The sequence below is a fragment of the Trachemys scripta genome, chromosome 5, assembly GCF_013100865.1.
Source record: "Trachemys scripta elegans isolate TJP31775 chromosome 5, CAS_Tse_1.0, whole genome shotgun sequence".
NCBI classification, from domain to species: domain Eukaryota; kingdom Metazoa; phylum Chordata; order Testudines; family Emydidae; genus Trachemys; species Trachemys scripta.
In genome coordinates, this window is record NC_048302.1 from 26,076,510 (window position 1) to 26,089,909 (window position 13,400).

Here is a 13,400-nt window from a genome sequence, read left to right on the forward strand (position 1 = left end):
AGAACCCCTGCACAAAGATTGCTTCTTTGAGCTCTCTGAGGGAGGGTAGATTTGCCCTGAGTTAAATAGGCTATGTAAGTCCACAGGATTTTTATTAATGTCCAAATCTTGGTCCCCAGCCTCTCTGCAGGCACAGAGGACCAAAATGCAGCAGAATTGCTGTATTTCCACTGTGTGATGGGTGGGGAGTATCCAGGATGTTAAGAGACTGCACAAGGGGACTTTAATTTTATCTAAGCATTCATACTATGCTCATCAATTTAATACTGACAGTGCTGATCAGTGGACCCAGGCCAAATGCATCCACTGACCCCCAAAATCCCACAACAAAGGGAAAGCTGTGACACAAACAGAACACCCAACTCCCCAAGGAGAGAGTAAGCCCAACTTTAAGGCTTGAGAGAAGAGTCTCATCTCCAGCTGCTTGTTAAACTTTTTTTTTTATTGAGTGAGAGTGTAACAAAAAGCAATAAAAGAGCTTTTCCCTAAAATAAATGCCTAGGATTCAACGTGAATACACTCACTGCAGAATCACAGAGCGCAAACTGTGTGGAACAAGTGCACAAGAACATCTCCATTGTATTTCTTGGCCCTACTACTGAAAAAAGACACCACACATCTTGAACTTTGCTTGAAGTGGTTTTCAATATTATTTGATGTTAAGGAGTGTGCAGTGGGAGCAAGGGGATTTTCAAATCCCTGGAAGAGGCATATTGATTCTTCCCAGTTGTGTGAAATCGACAATGCATTAAACTCTCTCGGTGTGTACTGAAATACATGTTCTAAATCAGGGATCTCAAACTCAAATCACCACAAAGTGATTTGTACTAGATGAGGACTAGTACATTGGCCGCATCACTGAAACTTTTTCATACAATACAAAAGTATAGTCAAAAATGAAAAAAAAAGAAGAGTAATATAGTATGCTATTAAAAGTCAATGTATTCACTTTTTTAAAACTGTAATGCGAAGAGGGGTTTTAATAAAATATAAACACCTGTAACTATTCCTTATGTGGTCAGTAACACTGATGATGATCTACATTAACAGTCTATCAACATAGCTGTAATGGCAGCAACTTTTTAAAGTAACTATTCATATAAAATACATTGCCAAATTTAACAAACATTCTTCCCAACTACTCACACCAAAGAATCATTCATGCTGAACTTCATACTTCAGACTGCTCATCTAGTCCATGAGGCCCTGCCCCGCCTCTTCCCACCCCTTTTCTGCCCCCATTCCAACGTCTTCCCCAAAGTCCCCACCCCAACTCCGCCCCCTCCTTGCCCCTATTCCAACCCCTTCCCCAAATCCCAGCCTTGCCTCTTCTCCACCTCCTCCCCTGAGCGCGCCACGTCCCCGCTCCTCCCTGCTCCCTCCTGGAAAGTCCTAAGCACCACAAAACAGCTGTTTGGCAGTGGGAAGCACTGGGAGTTAGGCAGAGGAGCAGGGACGTGGCGCACGGGGGGGAGGGAGGAGGGAGGATAGGGGATGAGGGGAGCTTGGCTGCCAGTGGAGTCGGCACCTATAGCGGGCCACAGAAAATAACTCCGCGGGCTGTGTGTTTGAGACCCCTGTTCTAAATGCTGTCCAGAGAAAAGTGATTGGAAAGTTGAAATATTATCTGCAGAACCTATGATGTGAAAATTGATGTCCTTTAAACAAACAAAAGTTACCTAGCTGTCACTCATCTCATTTATTTTTATACCCCAGTGGCACAGAGACTGCAGATGCTCAGCACCTTTGAAAGTCAAGACATAAGTGAGTTATTCAAGGTCACGCTCAATCAGAGCCAAAGAGCCTGTTAGTCCCAGGTTTTATCCCCTGGGCAACATTTCATGTAGGAACATTTTTAATATAAACCAAGAAAAGAGGGAGGATTACTGAGCAATTCTGTATATTTTATAAAACCAACTAACTTAACTGGGCACTGATGCAGCAATGGGATCTATCCTCAGACTCCTACACCTATGCAAAGTCCCCGTGAAGTCACTGGACTCCATACAGGTCTAGACAGGCAGATCCTTTTGCAGGTTCAGGGCAGATATCAGCAAACCTGACTCTGAAAATGGGGATTTTCAAACTTGTAGAATAGACCTATGTAGAGCAATGGAAGAGAAATGATTATGTCTCAAGCCAACAAAGAACAGGCTTTCTGCTGTCTATGGTGTAGAACAGTAATGGAACTGAATACAGTGCAGTTAATTACTAAGAAAGGATAATATTACTCTGTTAAAGGGGGGGCAGGAATTAAACAAGTTATGTGGGCAAAGCACTTTTTTTTAAAAGCAGAACCTGATGGGAAGGAAGAGAAGCTGGTACAACAGGATTTAGCCATGATTCAAGATACAAAAAAACACTGATTGACTAAGAAAAATTATAAGATTTTTAAAATGTACTGCAGTATTGGCAGGCACTTCAAGAGTTAATACCGAGGGTCACTTCTGGATCATTGCTAATAAAGCTCTGTTACCACATGTGCCTTTCAGCCCCTTGTTCCTGCCTACACCATAACAAAACCCATTACAGTTCTATTGACAGGCAAACACCCATTTATATGAGAAGTACACTGCATATTTTAGGCAATCAGAGTATAAAAGCAGATTCTACCCTACAGCACTATATTGTTATTCTAAAGCTGGAATCTTCTATCTGGCAGAATTAGGTTTCAAAGTTTTTTGGGGGCAAATTATTTTTATTTTATTTTTTTCAGTTTTAGTTGGAGACAAAACATTACACTTAAATGCTTGAGGCAAATCTTCCTGTTTTATTGGTATTAGGTAACTGAATACGGATTATTAAACATGGCTAGATTTAATCTTTATTAACACACCAGCTGCTCCTTCCAGGTTTATAGAAGTTGTAATCTCGGTGCCAAATATAATTTATAAGACATTTTCAGCAAGAGGCAGCTTGTTGTCACCCTTTTCTTCTCCCTCTTCCCCCCCCCCCAATTCCTTTAAAGCCACAAGTCTACAAACAAATGCACCAATGCAGACCCTAACATAAAAAGAGAATCCTATTTAAGGCAATGGGATTCTGCATGGATAAACATGAGGGTCTAGAGCAGTGATCTATTTCTAGGATCAGTGCCTAACACAGTTAAAAAAACAAAATTCTAAAGAATTTTATTGTGCGTTTTTCACTGACTGCAAGCTCAGGTTTCCTATCACCTATCAACCATTTACTACTAATGTCTTATAGAGTTGAAGAAAAGAATAATCCAAAGGGGCTGATTATATTTCATCAGTAGTATTATTTAAGGCCCTAGATCCACAGAGTCTTCCACTCACAAAGAACAAATATTTGAATTTTGGTTTAAGACATATTAAGAAGAAAAATATTAGTACTTCAAGGAAAGTTCCTTTACTTCCACCTTGCATTCTCCTATTCCCAAAACAGAAAGCTTCTACTCAGTAATAGTAATTTTCTAATTAGATTTCATGGTTGGAGGATTATTTTTTTAAATGGCTTTCTTGGATTTCCACTTGAAAAATATTTGTTTCCTTCCACTTCCCTGCCATATATTCGCTTTCTCTAACGTGCAAATATGTATATATGTATGCCCATATACACAAATATGCTCTCTCTTGCTCAATTTGAGTTCTGTGCTTTGTCCAAATAAGCTGTTTTAGAATGTGGACATATTTTCTAGTTTAAAACATTTGTTACTACAAAAGTAGATTGGGGTTTTTTGGGGGCAGTGGTGAAGAAGCTCATGACAATTTGTCTAGTACATCAATATGCATTCACCAATTTTCAGAGTTACAAAGCAGTCATTACATATATTTTCCAATACAAGCTTTTTTCTATTTCTGGGATCCATTATGAAATATTCTCCAATGTACCAAAATGACCGAATAAACAACAGAAGAAAATGGATTGAATCTAGAGTGGAAGCGGTGGGTGGAAAGGGGGGGAAAGCATCCTGACCATCTATTTTTGTCCTGAAATGCATTCATCCTTAACTGGATGGTTATCGTCCTAGAGTACTTTCTATGGATAAAACATTACAGAAGCTGTTTAAAGATCATGTTAAAACAATCTCTCATTAAAATTTTTGTTTTATGGAGGAGAGAAAACTTGTATTTCCAAATTTCATTTTTCAATTTCTGAAAACACAGTGTAATGGGGAAATGATTCTATGTCACCTTGAGAACACGCTATCAATTATCTACAGAATTCAAGCGAGCAGTCAATTACTTGTCCCTCACATGTCAATGCACCTTTCAACTCTTTTCTTGTAGGACACTTACATCAACATATTTAGCTTTCTTTTTACTATCTTCCTGTAATTCAGAAGACAATTTAGACTCCCATATGGTTACTATCAAAACTAACAGATGCCTAGCAAATTAAAACACAAATTATGACTTGTAATATGCTGATGTATCATCATCCCACTACATCTTGCAATTTACGGTGAATCATAAGAAAAAAAAAATAGGCTTCTGTCTGATGTGCTAAAGTTCTCTGTACCTCCCTTCTCTATTAGTTTAGAGTCAATGGAATTAGAGTATGGTCCAAATTCTGCCTTGAGACATACATGCAATCAATGGAAACTGCATGTAACAAAGGACAGAATGTGGCCTTAATTTACTTGGAAATAAGGCAACAGCTTAAAACTAATTTGCAGAGGGGAAAGCCACTCTTGTGCCTTTTTGGCTTCATTCTGACATATAAAGGAGGCCTGAACGTTTTTGGTAATTAAAAAAATTAACAGAAGCTATTTTTCTTCCCTTTTGATTTTTGTTAGGAATTCAGGTTCTTCATAGGCTGGAAGACACTGGTTTTGTCTAGACTAGGATTTAAAGGTTTTTAGAATGTGATCGGTAACATACATTCTAGAAGTGTAGTGCAGAAATGGCAGAGCATGTCTTAACACACACTAAACTGATCAAGTTAAAGCCTGGGGCAGTACTCTAGTCAACAAGGGCCTGGAAAGGGAAAGCTGAGCAACAGATAGTCAGACTAAATATCCCTTTCCCGTATTTAAATCTTTGTTTTGTTTGGTTTATATTTTGTTTCAGTGTTCAAGTAACGTTTTGGAGAAAGGACATTTGTTAGTGTTAAACATCCCTGCTTTTATTAAGGTGTTGCAAGCTCACATAATAAACTTCTCCAACACTTCAAAGTCTTGTTTTGCTGAAGGATTACTCGGGCATTCCCAATACCTGTGATAAGACACGAGCAAGGGGAAAAAAAACAAACAAACTTTATTTATACATCATAAAGCATGCTCCTCCATCCCCTCCTACCCCCAGCCCAAAAGGGGGGCAGGAAACAATCCTAAATTTTATAAAATCCTTTGCAGGTCACCTCTAGCATATTAAATGTAATGTCTTTAACTCTGGGTTTTCAAAAATATGTAACCTAAAATTACAAATGTATCTAAAGTTGTGATTTATACTGCATGTACAAACAAGGCAACATTCTGTTCTTACCAACCCACCCTTCCCTAATGCAGCTCTACTAAAGTAAGTGTAGTTGGATGAACATAACAGAGGGCAGAATTTGGGCCATGTTATCCGAGGCACTAAAAGATTAAGAGGTGTCTCCTGAAGGGCACAATTCGGCCTTCAAATAAAGAGGTGCAACTTCCACTAACTGGGTACAAATCTGTTGTTGCTGTTGGGTTCTGGTTTGTTTGGGTTGGGTTGTTTTTTTTCCCCCATGTAAAAACACAAAGCTAAACAAAAGGAATTAGATTATTTTGTCTTCATTCCAAACATTAAAGGTGTGAAGTTATGTACATTTTGTTCTATATTGTAAAGTTAAAATGGTATGTGTCTTTAGATTATGTGCCAATATCCCAACTGTAATTAAAATACCTATACAACCTTTCTCTGTTGAAGGTTCCATCACTTTTCATTGTTCAAAATGGTGCTGCTCCTAACTCACTTCACTCCGTTTTCACTCTGCTATTTTATGATGCAGAAATGGAAGGTTTATGTTTTTTCTTCATTTTTTTTTAAACTGTTGATACAAACAGCACATACTAGGTCTTTGCTAGATGTTTCTGGAAAGGTACTACACACTTTTGAAGGGTTTATGCAAGATGTTTGAAAGAGAATGTTTTACACAATAACATTCTCAGTAAAAGATCTGAGTTTTCTTAAAACAACTAATGGTGCAGTTTTCCTCAATTATTGCTCTCCTTGCATAGAGCAACTGAAATTATTTTTTCTTTTACATGAGTTCTGGCTCAGCTGAGTGACTGAACACTGAGCAAGTTGCTAACAAGTCAAGAAAACTACATTAAACATACTCTGGAAGATGACTGCCTATTATTTGGAACTGTCGTACATGTCGCCTCTCCTCACAAAAAGCCAGTACTGTTTTGAGGAAGTAACTAAGACAATAAAAACACATAACACCTCTGTAGATGAAACGCGCTGTATATCTCAAAGGGCTTTGTAAAGGAGGGCAAGTATCATGAACCGCATTTTGCAAATAGGGAAATTCAGATATCTAGGCCACACAACAAGCCAACAGCAGTGTTGGGAATAAGCTCAAGTCTCCTGATTCCCAGTCCAGCAACCGCCTCTCCACTGCACCATACTGCCCAAGGACCTTCCCTCAGAAATATGGGATCCACCAATTCAACTGTAACACATGGAACTCTGCTATTCATTTTGATAACTAAACTGAGTGAGCCTCAGCCAACCAACATGAAAGTAGTAAATAATTTGTTAGCCTCCTGTGTCCTTTTCATGCAAAGATATAAGCCTACATAAGAAAAAGACACTAATCCAACTGCCATTGTTCACATACTTAGGGCTAGTCTACACTACCCGCCCGGATCGGCGGGTAGAATTCGATCTCTCGGGGATCGATTTATCGTGTCTCATCTAGACGGATAAATCAATCCCTGAATCGACGCGCGTACTCCCACCTCGTCAGGAGGAGTAAGCGCCGTCGACGGGGGAGCCACGGCGGTCGATTTGCCGCCGTCCTCACAGCGGGGTAAGTAAAAAAGGATACGTCGAATTCAGCTACGCTATTCGCGTAGCTGAATTTGCGTATCTTAAATCGATCCCGCCCAGTATAGACCTAGCCTCAGTATTTATAGGACAAGGCAAGGTTAAATAGGGAGAAGAATAGTATCACATTCACTGAAAATGACTGGTTGGCCAAGAAACACACCACACTTATTCTATATATAATTTATTAAGGTATCAATATAATCCTTCTCCCCCTTGAGCCTGAGGGCCACTGTAATGGTACAAAGTATTCTGCAAGTACTTCTGTTTTTTGCTGGAAAACATCTGTGCTCATTACATCACACATGTAAAGAAATTAAACACACACCTTTAAAACTGGAGCAAACAAAACAACTGATATGGCTGTTGAAAGAATACCATGTATGATAGGAAGTAAGGAAGGGACAAGTAAACATTAATATAAAATGAGCGTTTGAACTATTTTAAGATTATGTTGACAAAATAAATAGAGTTTCTTTTTTGTTTGTTTGTTTGTTTGTTCAAAATAACCACTTTAAAAAATTATGACAGTCTTACAGAGATCTTTACCAGGGCCACCATCTTTACATTCTAAGAAAAGAGAGACCACATCATCACTAAATACTTGTTATCACCTGATCCTTATCTATTTTTTCCAGGGATGCTGAAGGTTATCAATACTGGTGGTGAGATGAGAAGGGAAAAATAACTGTTTTCCCATCTGTAATAATGGAGTTCAGAATCTTTTGTTGCCAACCTTTAAATTCCAAAGACCTGCCTTCTAAGTCTGTGTTCACACATGCTTTCACAGTCCCCCCAGCACACCTACAGCATCTCTGTTTAATAAGTCTGTCTTCATCATTGCTAACTGGTATAAATTATGGGGAGATGTGCTTTATAAATACAAGAGCCCTCCTCCTGCTATAATAAATGATATATACATGGATGAGGCCATGTTTTAGTGTTTCCAACAACGTATAAACCCATCCGCTGTATTGACCCTGACTTTATAGATTATGCATCATGTTACATGTGTGTCTCATTCAAAACAGGCATATGAAAAACGTACTAGAAATATTATTATATGCAGGTTACTCTCTAATATACGGCTCTGACTACTCCATACACAACGCTACAGATGGTGTCACAGGATACAGTGCAACCAAGACAAGACCAGCAACACAGCCGCTGTCAAGCAAATGCTCAACCAAACCATTGTAAGAGCCTGGGCTTCAGGGGAGGGAACAGTTTCCTCCCCCTCCCGTTATTATTAAACAACAAAATCTAATCACAACAAATCCCCTGCATATCCGTACGAGTCACTGTGTAACCATCCTCCCAAACTGCATTGCTCCTAGCACTTGATCTGCATGTATTATTGTAATGTCCCCGAGGAAAATCGTAGATCAACCCATTCTCCAGGCCTGGGTGTCTCGTCAATTCTCTACTTCTCCCATGACAAAGGGGGAGGGGAGGGACACTCTTCACACCTACAACAAAAGCAATTAAGAGGGAGGAGGGAAGAGGGAGAAAGCTTTGTTTCAAGATGCAGAGAATCCGACATGCGAACCTGTATGATCGGGGCAGGGGGGGAATGGATGTGGCTTATCTGGGAGACTGGGGAAGAGGATGAACATACACGCTCCACATATATGCGCGCACACACCTCTCTCGTGTTGTATTTTTCACACACTCCTGACTGTCCTTTCCGTGCGTTGCACCGGTGGCACCACAGCAATAAAACCGCGGCACTTACCCAGAAAATGACATTGAAGCCAAAGATAAAATATTTGATACAGCAGCTGACTTCGGGCCCTTTGTAATGCTTCCCGGACATCCTCTGGGCTCATGAAGACGCGGTACTGGCAGCCAGAGTGGACGCAAACAGAGCGGGTTTGGTAGCACTGAAGGCAGGCGAGCAGCAGCCGGCAGGCAGGGAGCAGGGCTGGCTGGGGAGGGGAGATTAGCAGCGGCGGCAGCAGGAGCAGGCTTAGCGGCGGCTCGGCTCAGAGATGCATGGAGCGGGCGCCGAGTCCCGGGGATGGCCGGCGAGCAGCTCCCACCGCCTCTCACACATCGAGGAGGCCCCGCCGGCGAGTCCCGCGGCTGCTGCTGGGGAGAGAGGCGCCGCCGCGCTGCCCAGGCAGATGCTGCCAGCACCGGACCGTCCCCGCTGGAGCAGCGAGACGCTCAAGCCCCTTGGCCACGCTGCGCCTTCCTGCCCCCGGCCTCCCCCGCGCTGTGAGCCCGCCCCCCGCTTCCACCGGGCCGCCTCCGGAGCGCGGCGGGCGGAGCCGCGCACACATTGCAGGGCGGGGGCGAAGCAAGAGGCTGGCGGCCACAGCGGGCTCCTTGCAGCCTCAGCGGGCGGAGGCGAGACTGGGTTTACGCCGGAGGAGCTGGAGCAGCCCGTTAGTGAGCTGTCCCCTGGCCCCCCTGCTGGTCGGGCCCTGATCCTGCCCTCAGGCTGACCACCCATGGGGGCTGCAGGAGTGGCCACTTCAGCCCCTTGATTTTTAGGTTTTTCTTGAAATGACGTCTCCAGCTGGCACTAAATAACCCAACCCTTGGGGAGCGGGAGCCCCAGCCTGCTCCTGTCCCACTTTGCCTGCAGCTATGGATGCGCAGGAGAGGAGGGGGCTGTCCTAGGCCATGTCTAAATTACAGCATCGTGTTGAGAAGAGACTCCTGCCTGGGTGGGGAGAGCCGCTTTCTTAGCAGTCTGGAAAATTAAATAGCTTTGAAGGTGATCCAAAATAATGATGCCACCTTGGGATCTTGTCCACGGCAAGCAAGTCCAAGCTGTCATCAATCACAAGTCATCCCTTTCCGTAAAGCATGAGATTGGCTTAAAAAATTGTAAAAATGTGTGTGGGTTGTTTTTTGGGGGGGGGACTTCAGCTGTTTGTTTCTGAGCCTTTAGGGAGAAGCTACCCCCCCCCCCAAAGTGTGAGTGATCATCACAGGTTTAAAATTCAAACTATATTCCACTTGTAAAAATGTAGATATGTAGAAATATAGATAGTTGGGTTTGTGCTGCATAGGAGCCAGTAGTTATGGTACATGTAGGTACCAATAACATAGGGGAAGGTAGGAGAGAGGTCCTACAGGCCAAATTGAGGCAAGTAGGTAAAAGATTGAAGTCCAGGACCTCCAGGGTAGCATTCGCTGAAATGTTTCCATATCCACACTCAGGGCCAGTTAGACAGGCAGAACTGAATGGTTTCAATCCCTGGATGAGGTGACTGTGTTTAAAGGAGGGATTTAGGTTTGTTTGGAATTGGGACACCTTTTGGGAAAGGAAGAGCATATACAAGGAAGATGGGCTCCACCTAAACTAAAACAGAACCAGATTGCTGGCATGTAAAATTAAAAAGGCTGTAGAGGAGTTTTTAAACTAAGAGCTGGGGAAAAGCCACTAGGTTCAGAGATGCAAACCATTCGGTCAGAGACATCCATTACGGGAGGATTCATTAAAGGGTATACTCTATACCCTAGTAAAGAGGAGAGGATAAAAGTTGATAAATTACAAGTAGGAACTGAAGAGAAACAGTCCCATTCAATTACATCACATGAAGGCAGAGAACTAAATATTGACAAATTTTATAAGTGCTTGTACACAAATGCAAGAAGTCTAAATACTAAGAAGGTGAAATGGAGTGTCTGTTATTACATCAATATTCTCTTTTAACAGGTATCTCAGACACTCAGTGGAAGAACAATAATAATCAATAAGACACAGTAATGCCAGGGTATGAAATATATAGGAATGACAGAGTAGGTCACATTGGTGGGGGAGTGACACTCTATGTGAAAAAAGTATACAGTCAAATATAGTAGATATCTTACATGAATCAAACAGCATCTCTGTGGATAGAAATTCCATATATAGTAGTAGGAATATTATTACCAACCACCTGACCAGGATGGTGACAGAAATTGTGAAATGCTCAAGGCTCAGAAAGAAGAAAACCCAATAACTATGGGGGATTTCAACTATCCCCATATTGACTGACAGCATGTCACCTCAGGATGGAATGCAGAGATAAAATTTCTAGACACCATTAATGACTACTTCTTTGAGCAGCTAGTCTTGGAACCCACAAGGAAATTCTCAGAAATTTACTCCTAAGTGGAACACAGGATCTGGTCCAAGAGTTGAATATAGCTGAACTGCTTGGTAATAGCAACCATAATGTAATTCAATTTAACATCATTGTTGGAGGGAAAATACCAAAGAAACCCACCACAGTAGCAATTAACTTCAAAAGGGGACACTACACAAAAATGAAGAGGCTAGTTAAATGGAAATTAAAAGGAACAGTCACAAGAATAAAATGCCTGCAAGTGGCATGGAAACTTTTTAAAAACACCATAATAGAGACTCAAACTATATGTAAACCCCCCCCCCCCGTACCAAGAAACAAACAGTAAGAGGAGCAAAAAAATACCACAATGGCTAAACAACAGAGTAAAAGAGGTGGTCAGAGACAAAAAGACATCTTTTAAAATTTGAAAGTCAAATCCTACTGAGAAAATAGAAAGGAGCATAAACTCTGGCATGTTAGGTATAAAACTATAATTAACCAGGACAAAAAAGAATGTGAAGAACAACTAGGAAAAGACACAAAAACTAACAGCAAAACAATTTTTTAAGCAGCAGAAGCAAGAAACCTGCCAAATAGTCAGTGGGGCTACTGAACGATAGAGGTGCTAAAGGAGCACCAAAGGAAAACAAGGCCATTGCAGAGAAGCTAAATTAATTCTTCGCATTGGTTTTCACTGCAGAGGATGTGACGGAGATTCCCACACCCGAGTCATTCTTTTTAGGTGACAAATCTGAGGAACTGTCCCAGATTGAGGTGTCAGCAGGGGAGGTTTTGAAACAGATTGATAAGTTAAACAGTAATAAGTCACCTAAGAATTCTGAAGGAACTCAAATATGAAATTGCAGAACTCCTAACTTGGTATGTAACCTACCACTTAAATCAGCCTCTGTACTAGGTGACTGAAGGATAGCTAATGTGACACCAATTTTTTAAAAAGTCTCCAGAGGCAATCCTGGCAATTACAGGCCAGTAATCCTAACCTGAGTACCAGATAACTTGGTTGAAACTATAGTAAAGAACAGAATGATCCGATACATAAATAAATATACTTTGCTGAGGAAGAGTCAACATGGCTTTTGTAAAAGGAAATCATATCTCACCAATCTATTAGAATTCTTTGAGGGGGTCAACAAGGCTAAACCCAGTGGATATAGTGTACTTGGATTTTCAGAAAGCCTTTGACAAGGTCCCTCACCAAAGTCTCTTATGAAAACTAAGTAGTCATGGGATAAGCGGGACCATCCTCCTCTCATGGATCAGTAACTGGTGAAAAGATAATAAAGGGTAGGAATAAACGGAGGGGTAAATAGCACCTCCCAAGGATCTGTTCTGAGACCAGTGCTGTTCAACATATTCGGGGATCACCAAACAGAGGGAATTACTGTTCCCTTACAAAACTTCCCCTATTTCAGTCAGGTGACCATGAATGATATCTCTCTCCTGAGGATAACACAGAAAGATAAAGACCTAATTTTGCATGAATGCGACAAAAACCCAGGACCATTCGCTGCCATGCTTTGTGCTGCAATGATTCCAGACCACTTGCTACTTGCTTGGTGTGGTAAAGTGTCCTACTGTGGAGGACGAAATAAGGCAACCCTCCCCAGAAACCTTCTGCAAAGGCTTTCAGAGTACCACCAGGAGAGCTTCATGGAGATGTCCCTGGAGGTTTAACGCTCCATCCACAGACACATTAACAGACTCTTCTAGTAGCTGTACTGGCCGCGAATGCATCCCAATTGTTCAGGGCAAATCAAACATTAAAACACAATTGCTTTTAACCCCTGTAGAATCGTTACAAATGTGCACTCACCAGAGGTGCCTTCTCCGCCTTCAGGGTCTGGGAACAATAGGCCCTGAGCGGGTATTGGCTCCAGGGTGAGGAAAAGGTCCTGGCTGCCGGGGAGAACGGATTCTCCGCTTGCCAGCTGCGCATTCTCCTCCTCCTCCACAAAATCCTGATCCGTGTTGTGTGAGGCTGCCAATTTGCAGGTGTCCACGGAGAGTGTTGGGGTACTGGTAGGCCCCCCCTACAATGGCATGCAGCTGATCATAGAAGCGGTATGTCTGGGGCTCTGCTCCGAAGTGACCATTTGCCTCCTTTGTCTTTTGGTAGGCTTGCCTGAGCTCCTTAATTTTCACGCGGCACTGCTGTGCATCCCTGGTGTAGCCTCTCTCCACCGTGTCCTGTGCGATTTTGGCAGATATATCAGCATTTCTTCTGCTGATCCGAGTTCTGCCTGCACAGATTCTTCTCCCCATACTTCAATCAGATCCAGTGTCTCCCGTTCGCTCCATGCTGGAGCTCGTTTGCAATTCTGGGACT

The 13,400-nt window shown here is 42.1% G+C and overlaps 1 protein-coding gene across 4 annotated transcripts in view; it reads right to left on the reverse strand.

Moving 5' to 3' along the window:
* TSPAN5 (tetraspanin 5) overlaps nucleotides 1-9,188 on the reverse strand; it is a 128,629-nt gene extending 119,441 nt beyond the window's left edge. For all 4 annotated transcript variants that reach the window (XM_034771752.1, XM_034771753.1, XM_034771751.1 and 1 more), the window contains exon 1: nucleotides 8,722-9,188. In XM_034771752.1, coding sequence (XP_034627643.1) covers nucleotides 8,722-8,802 — 81 coding nt within the window. In that variant the 5' untranslated portion in view covers nucleotides 8,803-9,188. The remainder of the gene's footprint in view (nucleotides 1-8,721) is intronic.
* Nucleotides 9,189-13,400: the final 4,212 nt, after the last annotated feature.